Source organism: Chiloscyllium plagiosum, unplaced genomic scaffold, assembly GCF_037043375.1.
Source record: "Chiloscyllium plagiosum isolate Xiang-an unplaced genomic scaffold, Cpla_swu_hap1 HiC_scaffold_9, whole genome shotgun sequence".
Lineage (NCBI taxonomy): Eukaryota > Metazoa > Chordata > Chondrichthyes > Orectolobiformes > Hemiscylliidae > Chiloscyllium > Chiloscyllium plagiosum.
In genome coordinates, this window is record NW_028270147.1 from 124,523,804 (window position 1) to 124,548,766 (window position 24,963).

A 24,963-nucleotide genomic window follows, 5' to 3' on the forward strand; every position below is an offset into this window, starting at 1 on the left:
AGTCTGGTCAGTGACAGTAGTTGGAGCTCCAGGTTTCAGAGCTTGAGCAGCAGCTGGTGTCAGTGTGGAGCGTCCGTGAGGCTGAGAGCTCCATGGAGAGCACGTTTCAAGATGTGGTCACTCTGCAGCTTCAGAGTATGCAGGGAGAGAGGGAATGGGGAAGCAGCAGACCATCCAAAAGGACCAGGCGGCTAGTATAGAAATCCCCTGAGTGCATCTCACACTCCAACCAGGATTCATTTCAGAATCCTGATGAGAATGATGGTTCATCTGGGGAGTGCAGCCAGAGCCAAGTCCCTGGCACCACGGGGGGCTCAGCTGTACAGGGAGGCACAAGGAACACTGGAAGAGCGATAGTGAGAGGAGATTCAAGAGTGAGGGCAATTGATGGGTGTTTCTGCAGCTGCAGATGGGAATCCAGGATGGTGTGTTGTCTCCCTGGTGCCAGGGTCAAGGATGTCACTGAACAGCTGCAGAGCACCCTGAGGGGACAGGGGGAACAGTCAGCAGTCGTGGTCCACATCGGTCTCAGTGATGGATGGAGAAAAAGGATGTGGTCCTGCAGTCAGAATTTAGGGAGCGTGGAAAGGAATTAGGAGCAGGAACTAAAAAGAAGGAATCTGCACATTACTTCCAGTGCCCCCCACAAGTGAGAAGAGGAACAGGAGGATAATACAGGTGACTGTGGGGCTGGAGAGAGGGTCCAAGAGGGGGGGCTTTAGATTCTTGGGACATTAGGAGTGGGTCTGGGGGAGATGGGACCTGGACAGACCAGACAGTGTTGCTGCTGAACAGAGCTGGGACTGAGTTCCTTTGGGGTGATTTACTGGTGCTGTTGGAGCGGGTTTAAATTAACTTGGCAGGGCTGTGGGAGCCAGGAGGGAATATCAGAGAGGAACACCAAGGTCCACAGAATCCTCACCACCCAGCGGGAAGGATGTGGAGGAATACAAATTCAAGGAATTTACAGAGACTTGCAAATATGATAGAATGGGGTGACGGGGTCTTTAAATTCTGTATATAGACTGGGGCAGTAGCAACGTAACAGGCAGAGAGGGGCCAGAATTGCGAGACTATGTTCAGGTGAATTTTCAGATGGCATCGTGGCCAGTGAAGAAGGCTGTATAAGAGTACGATGGAATCTTGACCAACTGGGCCAGTAAGCTGAGGAATGGCAGATGCAGTTTAATTCAGATAAATGTGAGTGCTGTATTTTGGTAAGACACAGGAGATGGGTGAGATCCTAAACAAATATTTCAGGTCAGTATTTATTGTGGTGAAGGATATGAAAGCGAGGGAATTTGGAAAAATAGTGATGTTTTGAAAAAGTCCACAATACAAACGAGGAGATGCGAAAGGTCTTAAAACATATAAAGGTAGATAAATCCCTAGGACCTGATCAGGTGTATCCCAGAACATTGTGGGAAACTAGGGAAGAGATTGCTGGGCCCCTTGCTGAGATATGTTTATCATCAACAGCTATAGGTAAGGTGTTGGAGAACCAGAGAGGTTGGCTAATGTTGTATCATTATTTCAGAAAGGCTGTAAGGAAAAGCCAGGGAACTATAGACTAGTGAGCATGATGTCAGTGCTATGTAAGATATTGGAGTGGATTCTGAGGGACAGGATTTACATCCATTTGGATAATCAATGTGATTTTGTGCATGGGAAATTGTGTCTACCTGACTTGATTGAGGAGGTGACAAAGAAGATTGATGAAGGCAAAACAGTAGACAGTGTCTTTATGGACTTCAGTAAAATGTTTGACAAGGTTCCACATGACAGACTGGTTAGTAAGGTTAGACCACATGGGATCCAGGGGGAGATAGCCGTTTGGGTAAAAAAATTAGCTTGAAGATAGGAGAGAGGGAGTGGTGGTAAAGGGTTGAATTTCAGATTGGAGATCTGTGAATAGCTGTGTGCCGCAAGGAGTGGTGCTGGGTTCACTGCTTTTGGTCATTTAAATAAATGATTTCTCTGTGGATATAGGACTTAACATAAGTTTGTAATTGACACTAAAATTGGCGGGACAGTGAATAGTGAAGAAGATTATCTCAGGGTACAGTGGGACCTTGATCACATGGGGCAATGGTCAGAGGTGTGGCAAATGGAGTTTAATTTAGATAAATGTGAGATGTTGCATTTTGGAAAGGCAAACCAGGGCAGGACTTGTACAGGAAATGGTAGGGCCCTGTGGAGTATTGCTGAAATAGGAGACTGAGAGGTGAAGGTGAAGGTGAAGGTGAAGGTGAAGGTGAAGGTGAGGATGAGGGTGAGGGTGAGGGTGAAGGTGAAGGTGAGGGTGAAGGTGAGGGTGAAGGTGAGGGTGAGGGTGAGGGTGAGGGTGAAGATGAAGGTGAAGGGTGAGGGTGAGGGTGAAGGTGAGATTGAGGGTGAGGGTGAGGGTGAGGGTGAGGGTGAAGGTGAAGGTGAAGGTGAGGGTGAAGGTGAAGGTGAAGGTGAGGGTGAGGGTGAGGGTGAAGGTGGAGGTGATGGTGAAGGTGAAGGGTGAGGGTGAGGGTGAGGGTGAAGGTGAAGGTGAGGGTGAGGGTGAGGGTGAAGGTGAAGATGAAGGTGAGGGTGCGGGTGAAGGTGAGGGTGAGGGTGAGGGTGAAGGTGAAGTTGAGGGTGAAGGGTGAGGGTGAGGGTGAAGGTGAGATTGAGGGTGAGGGTGAGGGTGAGAGTGAGGGTGAAGGTGAAGGTGAAGGTGAGGGTGAAGGTGAAGGTGAAGGTGAAGGTGAGGATGAGGGTGAGGGTGAATGTGGAGGTGACGGTGAAGGTGAAGGTGAGGGTGAGGGTGAAGGTGAAGGTGAGGGTGAGGGTGAGGGTGAGGGTAAGGGTGAAGGTGAAGATGAAGGTGAAGATGAAGGTGAGGGTGCGGGTGAATGTGAGGGTGAGGGTGAGGGTTGGGTGAAGGTGAAGGTGAAGGGTGAGAGTGAGCATGAGAGTGAGGGTGAGGGTGAGGGTGAAGGTGAAGGTGAGGGTGAAGGTGAGGGTGAGGGTGAGGGTGAGGGTGAGGGTGAAGGTGAAGGTGAAGGGTGAGAGTGAGGGTGAAGGTGAGATTGAGGGTGAGGGTGAGGGTGAAGGTGAAGGTGAAGGTGAGGGTGAAGGTGAAGGTGAAGGTGAGGGTGAGGGTGAGGGTGAAGGTGGAGGTGACGGTGAAGGTGAAGGGTGAGGGTGAGGGTGAAGGTGAAGGTGAGGGTGAGGGTGAAGGTGAAGATGAAGGTGAGGGTGCGGGTGAAGGGGAGGGTGAGGGTGAAGGTGAAGTTGAGGGTGAAGGGTGAGGGTGAGAGTGAGGGTGAAGGTGAGATTGAGGGTGAGGGTGAGGGTGAGGGTGAAGGTTAAGGTGAAGGTGAGGGTAAGGTGAAGGTCAAGGTGAGGATGAGGGTGAGGGTGAATGTGGAGGTGACGGTGAAGGTGAAGGGTGAGGGTGAGGTTGATGGTGAAGGTGAGGGTGAGGGTGAGGGTGAGGGTGAGGGTGAGGGTGAAGGTGAAGATGAAGGTGAAGGTGAAGGTGAGGGTGAGGGTGAAGGTGAGGGTGAGGGTGAGGGTGAGGGTGAGGGTGAAGATGAAGGTGAAGGTGAAGGGTGAGAGTGAGCATGAGAGTGAGGGTGAGGGTGAAGGTGAGGGTGAGGGTGAGGGGGAAGGTGAAGGTGAAGGTGAAGGTGAAGGTGAGGTTGAAGGTGAAGGTGAAGGTGTGGGTGAGGGTGAGGGTGAAGGGTTGTGGTGAGGGTGAAGGTGAGGTTGAGGGTGAGGGTGAGGGTGAGGGTGAGGGTGAAGGTGAAGGTGAAGGTGAAGGGTGAGGGTGAGGGTGAGGGTGAAGGTGGAGGTAAAGGTGAAAGTGAAGGGTGAGGGTGAGGGTGAAGGTGAGGGTGAAGGTGAGGGTGAGGGTGAGGGTGAAGGTGAGGGTGAGAGTGAAGGTGAAGGTGAGGGTGAGGTGAGGGTGAAGGTGAAGGTGAGGGTGAGGGTGAAGGTGGAGGTAAAGGTGGAAGTGAAGGGTGAGGGTGAGGGTGAAGGTGAAGGTGAGGGTGAGGGTGAAGGTGAAGGTGAGGGTGAGGGTGAGGGTGAAGGTGAAGATGAAGGTGAAGGTGAAGGTGAACGTGCGGGTGAAGGTGAGGGTGAGGGTGAAGGTGAAGGTGAGGGTGAAAGTGAAGGTGAGGGTGAGGATGAAAGTGAATGTGAGGGTGAGGATGAAGGTGAAGGTGAGGGTGAGGATGCGGATGAAGGTGAAGGTGAGGGTGAGGGTGAGGATGAGGGTAAGGGTGAAGGTGAAGGTGAGGGTGAGGGTGAGGGAGAGGATGAAGGTGAAGGTGAGGGTGAGGGTGAGGGTGAAGGTGAAGGTGAGGGTGAGGGTGAGGGTGAGGATGAAGGTAAAGGGTGAGGGTGAGGGTGAGGGTGAAGGTGAAGGTGAGGTTGAGTATGAAGGTGAAGGTGAAGGTGAGGGTGAGGATGAAGTTTAAGGGGAGGGTGAGGGTGAAGGTGAAGGTGAGGGTGAGGGTGAAGGTGAAGGTGAGGGTGAGGATGAAGGTGAAGGGTGAAGGTGAGGGTGAGGATGAAGGAGAGGGTGAGGGTGAGGATGAAGGTGAAGGTGAGGGTGACGGTGAGGGTGAGGGTGAAGGTGAGGGTGAGGGAGAGGGTGAGGATGAAGGTGAAGGGTGAGGGTGAGGGTGAGGGTGAGGATGAAGATGAAGGTGAGGGTGAGGGTTAGGGTGAGGATGAAGGTTAAGGTGAGGGGGAGGGTGAGGGTGAGGGTGAAGGTGAGGGTGAGGGTGAGGGTGAGGATGAAGGTGAGGGTGAGGGTGAGGGTGAGAGTGAGGATGAAGGTGAAGGTGAAGGTGAAGTTGGAGGTGAAGGTGAAGGTGAAGGGTGAAGGGTGAGGGTGAAGGTGAAGGGTGAGGGTGAAGGTGAAGGTGAAGGTGAGGGTGAGGGTGAATGTGGAGGTGACGGTGAAGGTGAAGGTGAGGGTGAGGGTGAAGGTGAAGGTGAAGGTGAAGGTGAGGGTGAAGGTGAAGGTGAAGGTGAAGGTGAGGATGAGGGTGAGGGTGAATGTGGAGGTGACGGTGAAGGTGAAGGTGAGGGTGAGGTTGAAGGTGAAGGTGAGGGTGAAGGTGAGGGTGAGGGTGAGGGTGAGGGTGAAGATGAAGGTGAAGGGTGAGGGTGAGGGTGAAGGTGAGATTGAGGGTGAGGGTGAGGGTGAAGGTGAAGGTGAAGGTGAGGGTGAAGGTGAAGGTGAAGGTGAGGGTGAGGGTGAGGGTGAAGGTGGAGGTGATGGTGAAGGGTGAGGGTGAGGGTGAGGGTGAAGGTGAAGGTGAGGGTGAGGGTGAGGGTGAAGGTGAAGATGAAGTTGAGGGTGCGGGTGAAGGTGAGGGTGAGGGTGAGGGTGAAGGTGAAGTTGAGGGTGAAGGGTGAGGGTGAGGGTGAAGGTGAGATTGAGGGTGAGGGTGAGGGTGAGAGTGAGGGTGAAGGTGAAGGTGAAGGTGAGGGTGAAGGTGAAGGTGAAGGTGAAGGTGAGGGTGAGGGTGAGGGTGGAGGTGAAGGTGAGGGTGAGGGTGAGGGTGAAGGTGAGGGTGAGGGTGAGAGTGAGCATGAGAGTGAGGGTGAGGGTGAGGGTGAAGGTGAAGGTGAGGGTGAAGGTGAGGGTGAGGGTGAGGGTGAGGGTGAGGGTGAAGGTGAAGGTGAAGAGTGAGAGTGAGGGTGAAGGTGAGATTGAGGGTGACGGTGAGGGTGAAGGTGAAGGTGAAGGTGAGGGTGAAGGTGAAGGTGAAGGTGAGGGTGAGGGTGAGGGTGAAGGTGGAGGTGACGGTGAAGGTGAAGGGTGAGGGTGAGGGTGAAGGTGAAGGTGAGGGTGAGGGTGAAGCTGAAGATGAAGGTGAGGGTGCGGGTGAAGGGGAGGGTGAGGGTGAAGGTGAAGTTGAGGGTGAAGGGTGAGGGTGAGAGTGAGGGTGAAGGTGAGATTGAGGGTGAGGGTGAGGGTGAAGGTGAAGGTGAAGGTGAGGGTGAAGGTGAAGGTGAAGGTGAGGGTGAGGGTGGGGGTGAAGGTGGAGGTGACGGTGAAGGTGAGGGTGAAGGTGAGGGTGAGGGTGAGGGTGAGGGTGAGGGTGAAGATGAAGGTGAAGGGTGAGGGTGAGGGTGAAGGTGAGATTGAGGGTGAGGGTGAGGGTGAGGGTGAGGGTGAAGGTGAAGGTGAGGGTGAGGGTGAAGGTGAAGATGAAGGTGAAGGTGAAGGTGAGGGTGAGGGTGAAGGTGAGGGTGAAGGTGAAGGGTGAGGGTGAGGGTGAGGGTGAAGATGAAGGTGAAGGTGAAGGGTGAGAGTGAGCATGAGAGTGAGGGTGAGGGTGAAGGTGAGGGTGAGGGTGAGGGGGAAGGTGAAGGTGAAGGTGAAGGTGAAGGTGAGGTTGAAGGTGAAGGTGAAGGTGTGGGTGAGGGTGAGGGTGAAGGGTTGTGGTGAGGGTGAAGGTGAGGTTGAGGGTGAGGGTGAGGGTGAGGGTGAAGGTGAAGGTGAAGGGTGAGGGTGAGGGTGAGGGTGAGGGTGAAGGTGGAGGTAAAGGTGAAAGTGAAGGGTGAGGGTGAGGGTGAAGGTGAGGGTGAAGGTGAGGGTGAGGGTGAGGGTGAAGGTGAGGGTGAGAGTGAAGGTGAAGGTGAGGGTGAGGTGAGGGTGAAGGTGAAGGTGAGGGTGAGGGTGAAGGTGAGGGTGAGGGTGAGGGTGAAGGTGAAGTTGAGGGTGAAGGGTGAGGGTGAGGGTGAAGGTGAGATTGAGGGTGAGGGTGAGGGTGAGAGTGAGGGTGAAGGTGAAGGTGAAGGTGAGGGTGAAGGTGAAGGTGAAGGTGAAGGTGAGGATGAGGGTGAGGGTGAAGGTGAAGGTGAGGGTGAGGGTGAAGGTGAAGGTGAGGGTGAGGGTGAGGGTGAAGGTGAAGATGAAGGTGAAGGTGAAGGTGAACGTGCGGGTGAAGGTGAGGGTGAAGGTGAAGGTGAAGGTGAGGGTGAAAGTGAAGGTGAGGGTGAGGATGAAAGTGAATGTGAGGGTGAGGATGAAGGTGAAGGTGAGGGTGAGGATGAAGATGAATGTGAGGGTGAGGGTGAGGCTGAGGATGAAGGTAAATGTGAGGGTGAGGGTGCGGATGAAGGTGAAGGTGAGGGTGAGGGTGAGGATGAGGGTGAGGGTGAAGGTGAAGGTGAGGGTGAGGGTGAGGGAGAGGATGAAGGTGACGGTGAGGGTGAGGGTGAGGGTGAAGGTGAAGGTGAGGGTGAGGGTGAGGGTGAGGATGAAGGTAAAGGGTGAGGGTGAGGGTGAGGGTGAAGGTGAAGGTGAGGTTGAGTATGAAGGTGAAGGTGAAGGTGAGGGTGAGGATGAAGTTTAAGGTGAGGGTGAGGGTGAAGGTGAAGGTGAGGGTGAGGGTGAAGGTGAAGGTGAGGGTGAGGATGAAGGTGAAGGGTGAAGGTGAGGGTGAGGATGAAGGAGAGGGTGAGGGTGAGGATGAAGGTGAAGGTGAGGGTGACGGTGAGGGTGAGGGTGAAGGTGAGGTTGAAGGAGAGCGTGAGGATGAAGGTGAAGGGTGAGGGTGAGGGTGAGGGTGAGGATGAAGATGAAGGTGAGGGTGAGGGTTAGGGTGAGGATGAAGGTTAAGGTGAGGGGGAGGGTGAGGGTGAGGGTGAAGGTGAGGGTGAGGGTGAGGGTGAGGATGAAGGTGAGGGTGAGGGTGAGGGTGAGAGTGAGGATGAAGGTGAAGGTGAAGGTGAAGTTGGAGGTGAAGGTGAAGGTGAAGGGTGAAGGGTGAGGGTGAAGGTGAAGGGTGAGGGTGAAGGTGAAGGTGAGGGTGAGGGTGAATGTGGAGGTGACGGTGAAGATGAAGGTGAGGGTGAGGGTGAAGGTGAAGGTGAAGGTGAAGGTGAGGGTGAAGGTGAAGGTGAAGGTGAGGATGAGGGTGAGGGTGAATGTGGAGGTGACGGTGAAGGTGAAGGTGAGGGTGAGGTTGAAGGTGAAGGTGAGGGTGAAGGTGAGGGTGAGGGTGAGGGTGAAGATGAAGGTGAAGGGTGAGGGTGAAGGTGAGATTGAGGGTGAGGGTGAGGGTGAAGGTGAAGGTGAAGGTGAGGGTGAAGGTGAAGGTGAAGGTGAAGGTGAGGGTGAGGGTGAGGGTGAAGGTGGAGGTGATGGTGAAGGGTGAGGGTGAGGGTGAGGGTGAAGGTGAAGGTGAGGGTGAGGGTGAGGGTGAAGGTGAAGATGAAGTTGAGGGTGCGGGTGAAGGTGAGGGTGAGGGTGAGGGTGAAGGTGAAGTTGAGGGTGAGGGTGAGGGTGAAGGTGAGATTGAGGGTGAGGGTGAGGGTGAGAGTGAGGGTGAAGGTGAAGGTGAAGGTGAGGGTGAAGGTGAAGGTGAAGGTGAAGGTGAGGATGAGGGTGAGGGTGAATGTGGAGGTGACGGTGAAGGTGAAGGTGAGGGTGAGGGTGAAGGTGAAGGTGAGGGTGAGGGTGAGGGTGAGGGTGAGGGTGAAGGTGAAGATGAAGGTGAAGGTGAGGGTGAGGGTGAGGGTGGAGGTGAAGGTGAGGGTGAGGGTGAGGGTGAAGGTGAGGGTGAGGGTGAGGGTGAAGGTGAAGATGAAGGTGAAGATGAAGGTGAGGGTGCGGGTGAATGTGAGGGTGAGGGTGAGGGTTGGGTGAAGGTGAAGGGTGAGAGTGAGCATGAGAGTGAGGGTGAGGGTGAGGGTGAAGGTGAAGGGTGAAGGTGAGGGTGAGGATGAAGGAGAGGGTGAGGGTGAGGATGAAGGTGAAGGTGAGGGTGACGGTGAGGGTGAGGGTGAAGGTGAGGGTGAGGGAGAGGGTGAGGATGAAGGTGAAGGGTGAGGGTGAGGGTGAGGGTGAGGATGAAGATGAAGGTGAGGGTGAGGGTTAGGGTGAGGATGAAGGTTAAGGTGAGGGGAGGGTGAGGGTGAGGGTGAAGGTGAGGGTGAGGGTGAGGGTGAGGATGAAGGTGAGGGTGAGGGTGAGGGTGAGAGTGAGGATGAAGGTGAAGGTGAAGGTGAAGTTGGAGGTGAAGGTGAAGGTGAAGGGTGAAGGGTGAGGGTGAAGGTGAAGGGTGAGGGTGAAGGTGAAGGTGAAGGTGAGGGTGAGGGTGAATGTGGAGGTGACGGTGAAGGTGAAGGTGAGGGTGAGGGTGAAGGTGAAGGTGAAGGTGAAGGTGAGGGTGAAGGTGAAGGTGAAGGTGAAGGTGAGGATGAGGGTGAGGGTGAATGTGGAGGTGACGGTGAAGGTGAAGGTGAGGGTGAGGTTGAAGGTGAAGGTGAGGGTGAAGGTGAGGGTGAGGGTGAGGGTGAAGATGAAGGTGAAGGGTGAGGGTGAGGGTGAAGGTGAGATTGAGGGTGAGGGTGAGGGTGAAGGTGAAGGTGAAGGTGAGGGTGAAGGTGAAGGTGAAGGTGAGGGTGAGGGTGAGGGTGAAGGTGGAGGTGATGGTGAAGGGTGAGGGTGAGGGTGAGGGTGAAGGTGAAGGTGAGGGTGAGGGTGAGGGTGAAGGTGAAGATGAAGTTGAGGGTGCGGGTGAAGGTGAGGGTGACGGTGAGGGTGAAGGTGAAGTTGAGGGTGAAGGGTGAGGGTGAGGGTGAAGGTGAGATTGAGGGTGAGGGTGAGGGTGAGAGTGAGGGTGAAGGTGAAGGTGAAGGTGAGGGTGAAGGTGAAGGTGAAGGTGAAGGTGAGGGTGAGGGTGAGGGTGGAGGTGAAGGTGAGGGTGAGGGTGAGGGTGAAGGTGAGGGTGAGGGTGAGAGTGAGCATGAGAGTGAGGGTGAGGGTGAGGGTGAAGGTGAAGGTGAGGGTGAAGGTGAGGGTGAGGGTGAGGGTGAGGGTGAGGGTGAAGGTGAAGGTGAAGAGTGAGAGTGAGGGTGAAGGTGAGATTGAGGGTGACGGTGAGGGTGAAGGTGAAGGTGAAGGTGAGGGTGAAGGTGAAGGTGAAGGTGAGGGTGAGGGTGAGGGTGAAGGTGGAGGTGACGGTGAAGGTGAAGGGTGAGGGTGAGGGTGAAGGTGAAGGTGAGGGTGAGGGTGAAGCTGAAGATGAAGGTGAGGGTGCGGGTGAAGGGGAGGGTGAGGGTGAAGGTGAAGTTGACGGTGAAGGGTGAGGGTGAGAGTGAGGGTGAAGGTGAGATTGAGGGTGAGGGTGAGGGTGAAGGTGAAGGTGAAGGTGAGGGTGAAGGTGAAGGTGAAGGTGAGGGTGAGGGTGGGGGTGAAGGTGGAGGTGACGGTGAAGGTGAGGGTGAAGGTGAGGGTGAGGGTGAGGGTGAGGGTGAGGGTGAGGGTGAAGATGAAGGTGAAGGGTGAGGGTGAGGGTGAAGGTGAGATTGAGGGTGAGGGTGAGGGTGAGGGTGAGGGTGAAGGTGAAGGTGAGGGTGAGGGTGAAGGTGAAGATGAAGGTGAAGGTGAAGGTGAGGGTGAGGGTGAAGGTGAGGGTGAAGGTGAAGGGTGAGGGTGAGGGTGAGGGTGAAGATGAAGGTGAAGGTGAAGGGTGAGAGTGAGCATGAGAGTGAGGGTGAGGGTGAAGGTGAGGGTGAGGGTGAGGGGGAAGGTGAAGGTGAAGGTGAAGGTGAAGGTGAGGTTGAAGGTGAAGGTGAAGGTGTGGGTGAGGGTGAGGGTGAAGGGTTGTGGTGAGGGTGAAGGTGAGGTTGAGGGTGAGGGTGAGGGTGAGGGTGAAGGTGAAGGTGAAGGGTGAGGGTGAGGGTGAGGGTGAGGGTGAAGGTGGAGGTAAAGGTGAAAGTGAAGGGTGAGGGTGAGGGTGAAGGTGAGGGTGAAGGTGAGGGTGAGGGTGAGGGTGAAGGTGAGGGTGAGAGTGAAGGTGAAGGTGAGGGTGAGGTGAGGGTGAAGGTGAAGGTGAGGGTGAGGGTGAAGGTGGAGGTAAAGGTGGAAGTGAAGGGTGAGGGTGAGGGTGAAGGTGAAGGTGAGGGTGAGGGTGAAGGTGAAGGTGAGGGTGAGGGTGAGGGTGAAGGTGAAGATGAAGGTGAAGGTGAAGGTGAACGTGCGGGTGAAGGTGAGGGTGAAGGTGAAGGTGAAGGTGAGGGTGAAAGTGAAGGTGAGGGTGAGGATGAAAGTGAATGTGAGGGTGAGGATGAAGGTGAAGGTGAGGGTGAGGATGAAGATGAATGTGAGGGTGAGGGTGAGGCTGAGGATGAAGGTAAATGTGAGGGTGAGGGTGCGGATGAAGGTGAAGGTGAGGGTGAGGGTGAGGATGAGGGTGAGGGTGAAGGTGAAGGTGAGGGTGAGGGTGAGGGAGAGGATGAAGGTGACGGTGAGGGTGAGGGTGAGGGTGAAGGTGAAGGTGAGGGTGAGGGTGAGGGTGAGGATGAAGGTAAAGGGTGAGGGTGAGGGTGAGGGTGAAGGTGAAGGTGAGGTTGAGTATGAAGGTGAAGGTGAAGGTGAGGGTGAGGATGAAGTTTAAGGTGAGGGTGAGGGTGAAGGTGAAGGTGAGGGTGAGGGTGAAGGTGAAGGTGAGGGTGAGGATGAAGGTGAAGGGTGAAGGTGAGGGTGAGGATGAAGGAGAGGGTGAGGGTGAGGATGAAGGTGAAGGTGAGGGTGACGGTGAGGGTGAGGGTGAAGGTGAGGTTGAAGGAGAGCGTGAGGATGAAGGTGAAGGGTGAGGGTGAGGGTGAGGGTGAGGATGAAGATGAAGGTGAGGGTGAGGGTTAGGGTGAGGATGAAGGTTAAGGTGAGGGGGAGGGTGAGGGTGAGGGTGAAGGTGAGGGTGAGGGTGAGGGTGAGGATGAAGGTGAGGGTGAGGGTGAGGGTGAGAGTGAGGATGAAGGTGAAGGTGAAGGTGAAGTTGGAGGTGAAGGTGAAGGTGAAGGGTGAAGGGTGAGGGTGAAGGTGAAGGGTGAGGGTGAAGGTGAAGGTGAGGGTGAGGGTGAATGTGGAGGTGACGGTGAAGATGAAGGTGAGGGTGAGGGTGAAGGTGAAGGTGAAGGTGAAGGTGAGGGTGAAGGTGAAGGTGAAGGTGAGGATGAGGGTGAGGGTGAATGTGGAGGTGACGGTGAAGGTGAAGGTGAGGGTGAGGTTGAAGGTGAAGGTGAGGGTGAAGGTGAGGGTGAGGGTGAGGGTGAAGATGAAGGTGAAGGGTGAGGGTGAAGGTGAGATTGAGGGTGAGGGTGAGGGTGAAGGTGAAGGTGAAGGTGAGGGTGAAGGTGAAGGTGAAGGTGAAGGTGAGGGTGAGGGTGAGGGTGAAGGTGGAGGTGATGGTGAAGGGTGAGGGTGAGGGTGAGGGTGAAGGTGAAGGTGAGGGTGAGGGTGAGGGTGAAGGTGAAGATGAAGTTGAGGGTGCGGGTGAAGGTGAGGGTGAGGGTGAGGGTGAAGGTGAAGTTGAGGGTGAGGGTGAGGGTGAAGGTGAGATTGAGGGTGAGGGTGAGGGTGAGAGTGAGGGTGAAGGTGAAGGTGAAGGTGAGGGTGAAGGTGAAGGTGAAGGTGAAGGTGAGGATGAGGGTGAGGGTGAATGTGGAGGTGACGGTGAAGGTGAAGGTGAGGGTGAGGGTGAAGGTGAAGGTGAGGGTGAGGGTGAGGGTGAGGGTGAGGGTGAAGGTGAAGATGAAGGTGAAGGTGAGGGTGAGGGTGAGGGTGGAGGTGAAGGTGAGGGTGAGGGTGAGGGTGAAGGTGAGGGTGAGGGTGAGGGTGAAGGTGAAGATGAAGGTGAAGATGAAGGTGAGGGTGCGGGTGAATGTGAGGGTGAGGGTGAGGGTTGGGTGAAGGTGAAGGGTGAGAGTGAGCATGAGAGTGAGGGTGAGGGTGAGGGTGAAGGTGAAGGTGACGGTGAAGGTGAGGGTGAGGGTGAGGGTGAGGGTGAGGGTGAAGGTGAAGGTGAAGGGTGAGAGTGAGGGTGAAGGTGAGATTGAGGGTGAGGGTGAGGGTGAGGTTGAAGGTGAAGGTGAAGGTGAGGGTGAAGGTGAAGGTGAAGGTGAGGGTGAGGGTGAGGGTGAAGGTGGAGGTGACGGTGAAGGTGAAGGGTGAGGGTGAGGGTGAAGGTGAAGGTGAGGGTGAGGGTGAAGGTGAAGATGAAGGTGAGGGTGCGGGTGAAGGTGAGGGTGAGGGTGAAGGTGAAGTTGAGGGTGAAGGGTGAGGGTGAGAGTGAGGGTGAAGGTGAGATTGAGGGTGAGGGTGAGGGTGAGGGTGAAGGTGAAGGTGAAGGTGAAGGTGAGGGTGAAGGTGAAGGTCAAGGTGAGGATGAGGGTGAGGGTGAATGTGGAGGTGACGGTGAAGGTGAAGGGTGAGGGTGAGGTTGATGGTGAAGGTGAGGGTGAGGGTGAGGGTGAGGGTGAGGGTGAAGGTGAAGATGAAGGTGAAGGTGAAGGTGAGGGTGAGGGTGAAGGTGAGGGTGAGGGTGAGGGTGAGGGTGAGGGTGAGGGTGAAGATGAAGGTGAAGGGTGAGAGTGAGCATGAGAGTGAGGGTGAGGGTGAAGGTGAGGGTGAGGGTGAGGGGGAAGGTGAAGGCGAAGGTGAAGGTGAGGTTGAAGGTGAAGGTGAAGGTGTGGGTGAGGGTGAGGGTGAAGGGTTGTGGTGAGGGTGAAGGTGAGGTTGAGGGTGAGGGTGAGGGTGAGGGTGAAGGTGAAGGTGAAGGGTGAGGGTGAAGGTGAAGGTGAGGGTGAAGGTGAGGGTGAGGGTGAGGGTGAAGGTGAGGGTGAGAGTGAAGGTGAAGGTGAGGGTGAGGTGAGGGTGAAGGTGAAGGTGAGGGTGAGGGTGAAGGTGGAGGTAAAGGTGAAAGTGAAGGGTGAGGGTGAGGGTGAAGGTGAAGGTGAGGGTGAGGGTGAAGGTGAAGGTGAGGGTGAGGGTGAGGGTGAAGGTGAAGATGAAGGTGAAGGTGAAGGTGAACGTGCGGGTGAAGGTGAGGGTGAGGGTGAGGGTGAAGGTGAAGGTGAAGGTGAGGGTGAAAGTGAAGGTGAGGGTGAGGATGAAAGTGAATGTGAGGGTGAGGATGAAGGTGAAGGTGAGGGTGAGGATGAAGATGAATGTGAGGGTGAGGGTGAGGCTGAGGATGAAGGTAAATGTGAGGCTGAGGATGAAGGTAAATGTGAGGGTGAGGGTGAGGGTGCGGATGAAGGTGAAGGTGAGGGTGAGGGTGAGGATGAGGGTGAGGGTGAAGGTGAAGGTGAGGGTGAGGGTGAGGGAGAGGATGAAGGTGAAGGTGAGGGTGAGGGTGAGGGTGAAGGTGAAGGTGAGGGTGAGGGTGAGGATGAAGGTAAAGGGTGAGGGTGAGGGTGAGGGTGAAGGTGAAGGTGAGGTTGAGTATGAAGGTGAAGGTGAGGGTGAGGATGAAGTTTAAAGTGAGGGTGAGGGTGAGGGTGAAGGTGAAGGTGAGGGTGAGGGTGAAGGTGAAGGTGAGGGTGAGGATGAAGGTGAAGGGTGAAGGTGAGGGTGAGGATGAAGGAGAGGGTGAGGGTGAGGATGAAGGTGAAGGTGAGGGTGACGGTGAGGGTGAGGGTGAAGGTGAGGGTGAGGGAGAGGGTGAGGATGAAGGTGAAGGGTGAGGGTGAGGGTGAGGGTGAGGATGAAGATGAAGGTGAGGGTGAGGGTTAGGGTGAGGATGAAGGTTAAGGTGAGGGGGAGGGTGAGGGTGAGGGTGAAGGTGAGGGTGAGGGTGAGGGTGAGGATGAAGGTGAGGGTGAGGGTGAGGGTGGGAGTGAGGATGAAGGTGAAGGTGAAGGTGAAGTTGGAGGTGAAGGTGAAGGTGAAGGGTGAAGGGTGAGGGTGAAGGTGAAGGGTGAGGGTGAGGGTGAAGGTGGTGGTGAAGGTGAAGGGACGGGAAGGGTTGACGGGGAGGGGTTGAGGTGTAGGGAGAGGGTGGTGGTGAGGTAAGGGGTTGAGGGAGGGGTGAGGGGTGGAGGTGATGGGGATAGGGTGGGTGTAGGTGGGGGTGGGGGTGGTGGTTGGGGATGGGGTAGGGGTGGGGTGGAGGTTGGAAGGGTTGGGGTGGCGGGTGGGGGAGGGTGAAGGTGAAGGTGAGGGTGAGGGTGAAGGTGAAGGTGAGGGTGAGGATGAAGGTGAAGGGTGAAGGTGAGGGTGAGGATGAAGGAGAGGGTGAGGGTGAGGATGAAGGTGAAGGTGAGGGTGACGGTGAGGGTGAGGGTGAAGGTGAGGGTGAGGGAGAGGGTGAGGATGAAGGTGAAGGGTGAGGGTGAGGGTGAGGGTGAGGATGAAGATGAAGGTGAGGGTGAGGGTTAGGGTGAGGATGAAGGTTAAGGTGAGGGGGAGGGTGAGGGTGAGGGTGAAGGTGAGGGTGAGGGTGAGGGTGAGGGTGAGGATGAAGGTGAGGGTGAGGGTGAGGGTGAGAGTGAGGATGAAGGTGAAGGTGAAGGTGAAGTTGGAGGTGAAGGTGAAGGTGAAGGGTGAAGGGTGAGGGTGAAGGTGAAGGGTGAGGGTGAGGGTGAAGGTGGAGGTGAAGGTGAAGGTGACGGTGAAGGTGAACGGTGAGGGTGAAGGTGAAGGGCGAGGGTGGAGGTGAAGGTGAAGGTGAAGAGTGAGGGTGAGGGTGGAGGTGAAGGTGAAGGTGAGGGTGAAGGTGAAGGGTGAGGGTGAGGGTGAAGGATGAAGGTGAGGGTGAAGGTGAAGGTGAAGGGTGAGGGTGAGGTTGAAGGTGAAGGGTGAGGGTGGAGGTGAAGGTGAAGGTGAAGGTGAAGGTGAGGGTGAGGGTGAAGGTGAGGGTGAGGGTGAAGGTGAGATTGAGGGTGAGGGTGAGGGTGAGGGTGAGGGTGAAGGTGAAGGTGAAGGTGAGGGTGAAGGTGAAGGTGAAGGTGAGGGTGAGGGTGAGGGTGAAGGTGGAGGTGATGGTGAAGGTGAAGGGTGAGGGTGAGGGTGAGGGTGAAGGTGAAGGTGAGGGTGAGGGTGAGGGTGAAGGTGAAGATGAAGGTGAGGGTGCGGGTGAGGGTGACGGTGAGGGTGAGGGTGAAGGTGAGGGTGAGGGAGAGGGTGAGGATGAAGGTGAAGGGTGAGGGTGAGGGTGAGGGTGAGGATGAAGATGAAGGTGAGGGTGAGGGTTAGGGTGAGGATGAAGGTTAAGGTGAGGGGGAGGGTGAGGGTGAGGGTGAAGGTGAGGGTGAGGGTGAGGATGAAGGTGAGGGTGAGGGTGAGGGTGAGAGTGAGGATGAAGGTGAAGGTGAAGGTGAAGTTGGAGGTGAAGGTGAAGGTGAAGGGTGAAGGGTGAGGGTGAAGGTGAAGGGTGAGGGTGAGGGTGAAGGTGGAGGTGAAGGTGAAGGTGACGGTGAAGGTGAACGGTGAGGGTGAAGGTGAAGGGCGTGGGTGGAGGTGAAGGTGAAGGTGAAGAGTGAGGGTGAGGGTGGAGGTGAAGGTGAAGGTGAGGGTGAAGGTGAAGGGTGAGGGTGAGGGTGAAGGATGAAGGTGAGGGTGAAGGTGAAGGTGAAGGGTGAGAGTGAGGTTGAAGGTGAAGGGTGAGGGTGGAGGTGAAGGTGAAGGTGAAGGTGAGGGTGAGGGTGAAGGTGAGGGTGAGGGTGAAGGTGAGATTGAGGGTGAGGGTGAGGGTGAGGGTGAAGGTGAAGGTGAAGGTGAGGGTGAAGGTGAAGGTGAAGGTGAGGGTGAGGGTGAGGGTGAAGGTGGAGGTGATGGTGAAGGTGAAGGGTGAGGGTGAGGGTGAGGGTGAAGGTGAAGGTGAGGGTGAGGGTGAGGGTGAAGGTGAAGATGAAGGTGAGGGTGCGGGTGAACGTGAGGGTGAGGGTGAAGGTGAAGTTGAGGGTGAAGGGTGAGGGTGAGGGTGAAGGTGAGATTGAGGGTGAGGGTGAGGGTGAGAGTGAGGGTGAAGGTGAAGGTGAAGGTGAAGGTGAGGATGAGGGTGAGGGTGAATGTGGAGGTGACGGTGAAGGTGAAGGTGAGGGTGAGGGTGAAGGTGAAGGTGAGGGTGAGGGTGAGGGTGAGGGTGAAGGTGAAGATGAAGGTGAAGGTGAGGGTGAGGGTGAGGGTGAAGGTGAAGGTGAGGGTGAGGGTGAGGGTGAAGGTTAGGGTGAGGGTGAGGGTGAAGGTGAAGATGAAGGTGAAGATGAAGGTGAGGGTGTGGGTGAATGTGAGGGTGAGGGTGAGGGTTGGGTGAAGGTGAAGGGTGAGAGTGAGCATGAGAGTGAGGGTGAGGGTGAGGGTGAAGGTGAAGGTGAGGGTGAAGGTGAGGGTGAGGGTGAGGGTGAGGGTGAGGGTGAAGGTGAAGGTGAAGGGTGAGAGTGAGGGTGAAGGTGAGATTGAGGGTGAGGGTGAGGGTGAGGGTGAAGGTGAAGGTGAGGGTGAAGGTGAAGGTGAAGGTGAGGGTGAGGGTGAGGGTGAAGGTGGAGGTGACGGTGAAGGTGAAGGGTGAGGGTGAGGGTGAAGGTGAAGGTAAGGGTGAGGGTGAAGGTGAAGATGAAGGTGAGGGTGCGGGTGAAGGTGAGGGTGAGGGTGAAGATGAAGTTGAGGGTGAAGGGTGAGGGTGAGAGTGAGGGTGAAGGTGAGATTGAGGGTGAGGGTGAGGGTGAGGGTGAAGGTGAAGGTGAAGGTGAAGGTGAGGGTGAAGGTGAAGGTCAAGGTGCGGATGAGGGTGAGGGTGAATGTGGAGGTGACGGTGAAGGTGAAGGGTGAGGGTGAGGTTGATGGTGAAGGTGAGGGTGAGGGTGAGGGTGAGGGTGAGGGTGAGGGTGAAGGTGAAGATGAAGGTGAAAGTGAAGGTGCGGGTGAGGGTGAAGGTGAGGGTGAGGGTGAGGGTGAGGGTGAGGGTGAGGGTGAGGGTGAAGATGAAGGTGAAGGTGAAGGGTGAGAGTGAGCATGAGAGTGAGGGTGAGGGTGAAGGTGAGGGTGAGGGTGAGGGGGAAGGTGAAGGTGAAGGTGAAGGTGAGGTTGAAGGTGAAGGTGAAGGTGTGGGTGAGGGTGAGGGTGAAGGGTTGTGGTGAGGGTGAAGGTGAGGTTGAGGGTGAGGGTGAGGGTGAGGGTGAGGGTGAAGGTGAAGGTGAAGGTGAAGGGTGAGGGTGAGGGTGAGGGTGAAGGTGGAGGTAAAGGTGAAAGTGAAGGGTGAGGGTGAGGGTGAAGGTGAGGGTGAAGGTGAGGGTGAGGGTGAGGGTGAGGGTGAAGGTGAGGGTGAGAGTGAAGGTGAAGGTGAGGGTGAGGTGAGGGTGAAGGTGAAGGTGAGGGTGAGGGTGTGAAGGTGGAGGTAAAGGTGAAAGTGAAGGGTGAGGGTGAGGGTGAAGGTGAAGGTGAGGGTGAGGGTGAAGGTGAAGGTGAGGGTGAGGGTGAGGGTGAAGGTGAAGATGAAGGTGAAGGTGAAGGTGAACGTGCGGGTGAAGGTGAGGGTGAGGGTGAGGGTGAAGGTGAAGGTGAAGGTGAGGATGAAGGTGAAGGTGAGGGTGAGGATGAAGATGAATGTGAGGGTGAGGGTGAGGCTGAGGATGAAGGTAAATGTGAGGGTGAGGGTGCGGATGAAGGTGAAGGTGAGGGTGAGGGTGAGGATGAGGGTGAGGGTGATGGTGAAGGTGAGGGTGAGGGTGAGGGAGAGGATGAAGGTGAAGGTGAGGGTGAGGGTGAGGGTGAAAGTGAAGGTGAGGGTGAGGGTGAGGATGAAGGTAAAGGGTGAGGGTGAGGGTGAGGGTGAAGGTGAAGGTGAGGTTGAGTATGAAGGTGAAGGTGAAGGAGAGGGTGAGGATGAAGTTTAAGGTGAGGGTGAGGGTGAGGGTGAGGATGAAGGTGAAGGGTGAAGGTGAGGGTGAGGATGAAGGAGAGGGTGAGGGTGAGGATGAAGGTGAAGGTGAGGGTGACGGTGAGGGTGAGGGTGAAGGTGAGGGTGAGGGTGAGGGAGAGGGTGAGGATGAAGATGAAGGTGAGGGTGAGGGTTAGGGTGAGGATGAAGGTTAAGGTGAGGGGGAGGGTGAGGGTGAGGGTGAAGGTGAGGGTGAGGGTGAGGGTGAGGATGAAGATGAGGGTGAGGGTGAGGGTGAGAGTGAGGATGAAGGTGAAGGTGAAGGTGAAGTTGGAGGTGAAGGTGAAGGTGAAGGGTGAAGGGTGAGGGTGAAGGTGAAGGGTGAGGGTGAAGGTGAAGGTGAGGGTGAGGGTGAATGTGGAGGTGACGGTGAAGGTGAAGGTGAGGGTGAGGGTGAAGGTGAAGGTGAAGGTGAAGGTGAGGGTGAGGGTGAAGGTGGAGGTGAAGGTGAAGGTGACGGTGAAGGTGAACGGTGAGGGTGAAGGTGAAGGGCGAGGGTGGAGGTGAAGGTGAGGGTGAAGAGTGAGGGTGAGGGTGGAGGTGAAGGTGAAGGTGAGGGTGAAGGTGAAGGGTGAGGGTGAGGGTGAAGGATGAAGGTGAGGGTGAAGGTGAAGGTGAAGGTGAAGGGTGAGGGTGAGGTTGAAGGTGAAGGGTGAGGTTGGAGGTGAAGGTGAAGGTGAAGGGTGAGGGTGAGGGTGGAGGTGAAGGTGAAGGTGAGGGTGAAGGTGAAGGGTGAGGGTGAGGGTGAAGGTGAAAGTGAAGGTGAGGGTGAAGGTGAAGGGTGAGGTTGAAGGCGAAGGGTGAGGGTGAGGGTGAGGGTGAAGGTGGAGGTGAAGGTGAGGGTGAAGGTGAAGGGTGAGGATGAGGGTGAAGGTGAAGGGTGAGGTTGAGGGTGAGGGTGAAGGTGGAAGTGAAGGTGAAGGTGAGGGTGAAGGTGAAGGGTGAGGATGAGGGTGAAGGTGAAGGGTGAGGGTGGAGGTGAAGGTGAAGGGTGAGGGTGAGGGTGAAGGTGAAGGGTGAGGGTGGAGGTGAAGGTGAAGGTGAAGGGTGAGGGTGAGGTTGAAGGTGAAGGGTGAGGTTGAGGTTGAGGGTGAGGGTGAAAGTGGAGGTGAAGGTGAAGGTGAGGGTGAAGGTGAAGGGTGAGGATGAGGGTGAAGGTGAAGGGTGAGGGTGGAGGTGAAGGTGAAGGTGAAGGGTGAGGGTGAGGGTGAAGTTGGAGGTGAAGGTGAAGGTGAAGGGTGAGGGTGAGGGTGAAGGTGAAGGTGGAGGTGAAGGTGAAGGTGAGGGTGAAGTTGAAGGGTGAAGGTGAAGGGTGAGGGTGAGGATGAGGGTGAAGGTGGAGGTGAAGGTGAAGGTGAGGGTGAAGTTGAAGGGTGAGGGTGAGGGTGAAGGTGAAGGGTGAGGGTGGAGGTGAGGGTGAAGGTGAAGGTGAAGATGAAGGGTGAGGGTGAAGGTGGATGTGATGGTGAAGGTGAGGGTGAAGGTGAAGGGTGAGGGTGAAGGTGAAGGGTGAGGGTGGAGGTGAAGGTGAAGGTGAAGGTGAGGATGAAGGTGAAGGTGAGGGTGAGGGTGAGGGTGAAGGTGAAGGTGAGGGTGAGGATGAAGGTGAAGGTGAGGGAGAGGGTAAAGGTGAAGGTGAAGGTGAGGGTGAGAGTGACGGTGAAGGTGAGGGTGACGGTGAAGGTGAAGGTGAGGGTGAGTGTGAAGGTGAAGGTGAAGGTAAGGGTAGTGTGCATTATTCCTTATAACTGGATCACTGGGAGAAAGGGTGATAAAGAAGGTGTTGGGAATGTTTGCCTTTAGTGGTCACTGTATTGAGTATAGGAGTTGGGACATCATGGTGCAGCTGTACAGGAGATTGTTGAGGCCACTTTGGGAATAATGTGAACAAATCTGATCATTCTGTGATAGGAAGGATATTGTTAAACTTTAAAAAGGTGCAGAAAAAGATTTGCAAAGATTTTGCTAGGAATTGGAGGGTTTGAACGATAGGGAGAGGATGAATAAATTGGGGTAATTTTCCCTGCAGCATCGGAGGCTGAGAAATTTATAAAACCATGAGGGACATGGATAATTCAGGAAGCATGTGAATGTTTTGTAGAGATGACAAATTATATTCTTAAAGATCATTCCAGGGATGATGAACATCAGTTATGAATATCCACTGGAGAATTTGGGACTGTCTTCTTTGAAGAAGGCTGAAAGGAGATATGTTCGAGGAATTCAAAATCAGGAGGGGCCTGGATACAGTAAATAGGGAGAAAATGTTCCCATATGAGAAAGGTTGAGACCGAGAGACCACAGATTGAAAGTAATTGGGAAAAGTAACAAAATGAGATGGGGAACAACATGTTTAGCCAGTGAGTGGTTAAGGTGTGGAATTCGCTGCCTGAGAGTGTGGTGGAGGCAGCTTCAATTGAAACGTTCCGAAGGGAATGAGAATGTTATTTGAAAAGGAACAATGTGCAGGGTGACAGGGAGAAGGCAGGAGAATGACACTCAGTGAATTGCTCATTCAAAGAGCCAGTACAGACAGGATGGGCAGAATGGCCTCCTTGTGCACTGTAACAATTCTGTGATTGTGTGATTGAGCGGAGTTAAAGCTGGGGGAGGTGGGAGCTCGGTGTCTCACTGTGCTGCTGCTGCTGCTGAGGTCAGTGAGATCAGAGACTGGGACAGGGAGCCAGAGCTCACATCAAACTCTGCCCGTGTCCGTCACACTGAGACTGGCAGGAGGCTACTCATTGATTTCACTCCATGCTGCAGGAATGGGACCACAGGCTACAAATGGACAGAGCTCCTCCACACGGTGAGTAAAACTGACTGACTTATATCTTGTTGCTTAAAAGGGGCATGGAACTAAAGAAATACAGCTGGACACCCTGTTAGACACAGTGCTCCTCAATCAACCATTTCGTTCAGTGCAGCTCCCCACTAACACCTTCAACAATTCAGCATTTGTGTTTTAGAAATTGTGTTTCAGTATTGACAGGGTTAATAACGGAGGATTGAGGTTTATTTACTCAGTCTGAGCTTGGTTCCTCTACCAAACGTAAAGGCCAGCTGACAGTAATAGTCAGCGATATCCTCATTCTGAATGTTGCTGATTTTCAGGGGGAAACTGGTCCCTGATCCACTGCCGGTGAATCGATCAGAGACTCCTGGGAATCGATTTGTTGCATCATAGATCAGGGGAGAGGGTTTCTGACCTTCTCGCTGCTGGTACCAAGCAAGGGCACTGCTAATACTTTGACTGGCCGTACAGATGATGGTTGTGGTCTGGCCCAGTCCCACTGACAGCACCGGGGGAGACTGGGTCATGGTGATGTCCCCACTGATACCTGAGAGGTCAGAGAGAAACACAGTGAAGTCAGAACTGTCACAGAAAGAGCCTGTCAAATGAGAGATTGTTGGAGACACTGAGCATTCCTCTGGTTTCAGCATTTTCCCTTCAATCACAAGTCAGTGGAATTGGAGTGAAATGGAGAGCAGCTAAAGATTCAAGGTGGAAGGAGAGAGATTTGTACCTGCGACACAGAATGTCAGGGGCCAGATCAGCTGGATGTGTGAAATCATGGTGTGTGCTCCTGTCCCTGTGCCTGGTTCCTGATAAACTCTCCCTTCACTGGGCTCTGCTTTATAAAGCTGCAGCCTGTGAGAGTCTGACTGGGTGTTCCTCAGTATGTAAATGGAATCAGGCAGAGAGAGCCACGTCAGCCCCTCACACTTCCTCTTCTTTCTCTCTCCCCCTCATTCTCTCTCTGTCTGTCTCAGAGAGTCAATGATGTGAACAGCACTGAATGAGGCCATTTGGCCCATTGTGTCTGTGCTGGTCAACAGCGAACTGATGACACTAATCCATCCTCCAGCTCTTGGCCCATTACCTTGGAGGTTACAGCAACACAAGGGAATATCTAAACACTGCTCCAATGTTACGAGGGTTTGTGACACAACCAGCCTTTCAGGCAGTGAGTTCCAGACTCCCACCACCCTCTGGGTGAAAACAATTCTTCTCAACTCTCCTCTCACTCTCCAACTCGACTGGGCCTGGACTCACTCGAGTTTAGAAGGATGAGGGGATCAGATTGAAACATATAAAATTCTAACAGGGCTGGGCAAGGGGGAGGTTTCCCCTGGTTGAAGAGTCTGGAACCAGGGGACACAGTCTCAGTGGGATACAGAGTAGATCATTTAGGACTGAGATGAGGAAACATTTTTTTCACACAAAGGGTGGTCAATCTATTGAATTTTCTACCACAGATGGCTGTGAAGGACAAGGAACTGAATATATTCAATAAAAAGAGAGAGATAATTGTTTTGCATTTTAACAGCATGAAGGGAATGGGGAGAAAGCAGGAATATGGCCTTGAGATGGAGGGTCAGCCATGATCATACTGAATGACAGAGCAGACTCAAATGGTTGAATGGCCTACTCCAGCTCCGAGTTTCTGTGTGTCCATGTCTGTGTTACCTTCAATCTCGGTCCCTGGTTATTGAGTCCCTTAGTCTTGTAAAATGTCCCTTCCTACCCACCCTGTCACTGCCCCAAATAATCTTATACCCCTCTATCATGTCCCCTCTCAACCTTCACTGATCCAAGGAAAACAACCCCAACCTTTCCAATCTTTCCTCACAGCTGGCCCTCCATCCCAGGCAGCATCCTGGGAAATCTCTGCACCGTCTCAAGTATGATCACATCCTTCCCAGAATGTGGTGACCACGACCTGTCCACCTCTCTCTCTCTATCTCCCTTTCTGACTCACATCTGCCACTTGTTTCTCTCTACTACTATCTCTTTCTCCCACTGCTAATCTCTTTCATATTCTCTCTCTCTCTTTCTTTCTCTCTCTCACTCTGTCTCATAACCACTCTCTCCAACTCACTCCGTCGGATATTCTCTATTTCTCCATCTCTCTCTGTCTCCGTCACCCGCTTCAATTGAAAGCCTCCAAATGTTAGCTGCCCCTTTCTATTCCTCCCTCTGTCTCTCTCCCTATCTCTCCATACCTCAATCTACAGTCTTTCTCCCTCCCTCTCCGTCATTTTGTCTCTAACCCTACTCTTGTCTGTCTCTCTCTCTCTCTCTCACACACACACACACACTCAACCCTACCCTCTCTCTCCCAATTCCCTTCATTCTTGGTCTCACTCCTCTTGTTCTTTCTGTCACTCTTTCCCTCACTCCATCCCTCTCAGGCACATCTTGTTTCTCTCCCTCTATCCCTCAACACCACCATTTCTACCTCTCTCGACCTCTCTCTTGGTCACCTCACATTTCTCACACTGTCTCAGATGCTCCTCCCTCTATCCCTTGATCACACACGCGCAGACACTCTCGCTCTAACTCTCTCTGTCTCGCTTCTCTCTCTTTCTCACAGTGTCAGTGTCCCGGGTGGTGACAGTTGAATTCAGGATAAATCCCCCTCTGCTCTGCCCCACTAATGGATGTTAACCCTTGACCCCAGAAGCATGTCTTCTCCTGGAGTAAGGCCCCATTTCCCACAGTGACCAAGGTTTAGCCTGTCTCAGGAAGGTGGACAGATTCTTGTCAAGTGAAGGACAGTTCTGTGCTGTTGGCCTGTTCTCACTGGGGACTGGTTTGGACACAAAGCTCATTCCATGAAGGCCCAGCAGTGAGATGAGATCCTCAGGTTATCAGTGTGAGCTGGACGGACAGGACAAGCTCTGACCCACTGACTCATCCTGTCCATTCAAAACATTTCCAATCCATTCCCCTCTCCTTTCCCTTCCATGATCAGTCTCTGAATCAGGGTGTTTCACTGGGATGAGTTACAACAGAAAGGAAGTGAACCACACAGCAACCATGATGTCCATGATACACTGAGCACTCCAACAGATTCCGGTAAACATGGGCCTCGTTCTGACTGGATCCTGCAATAGAAACCAGTAAACATCGGCCTCCTATTCACTGGACCTTCCAATGGAGATGAGAAGATGACTGAGTTTTTGATTAAGTAACCAAGAAGATAGATTAAGGTAGAACAGTGTACACTGTCTACATGGGCTTTAGCAAGGCTTATACATGGTTCCCCATGGTAGACTGCTTAGGAGGATTATATCACATAGGATCCAGGGAGAGCTCGCCAATTGGATATAAAATTGGCCTGATGGTGGGAGGCAGAGGCTGGTGTGAGAGGGTTGTTCTTCAGACTGGAGGCCAGTGACCAGCCGTCTGCCACAAGAATCAATCCTGGATCCACTGTTGTTCATCATTTATATGAAAATTTGGATGAGAAAATAGCAGGAACGGTCAGGAAGTTTGATATTAAAA

The 24,963-nt window shown here is 54.3% G+C and overlaps 1 gene segment (V, D, J or C); it reads right to left on the minus strand.

The window, feature by feature from the left end:
- The window catches only part of LOC148149312 (Ig kappa chain V region Mem5-like), a 29,997-nt gene extending 7,750 nt beyond the window's left edge, over window positions 1–22,247 (minus strand). Inside the window, 2 exon segments of the V gene segment in view lie at window positions 21,695–22,012; window positions 22,199–22,247. Coding sequence covers window positions 21,695–22,012; window positions 22,199–22,247 — 367 coding nt within the window.
- Between the last annotated feature and the right edge of the window lie 2,716 nt (window positions 22,248–24,963).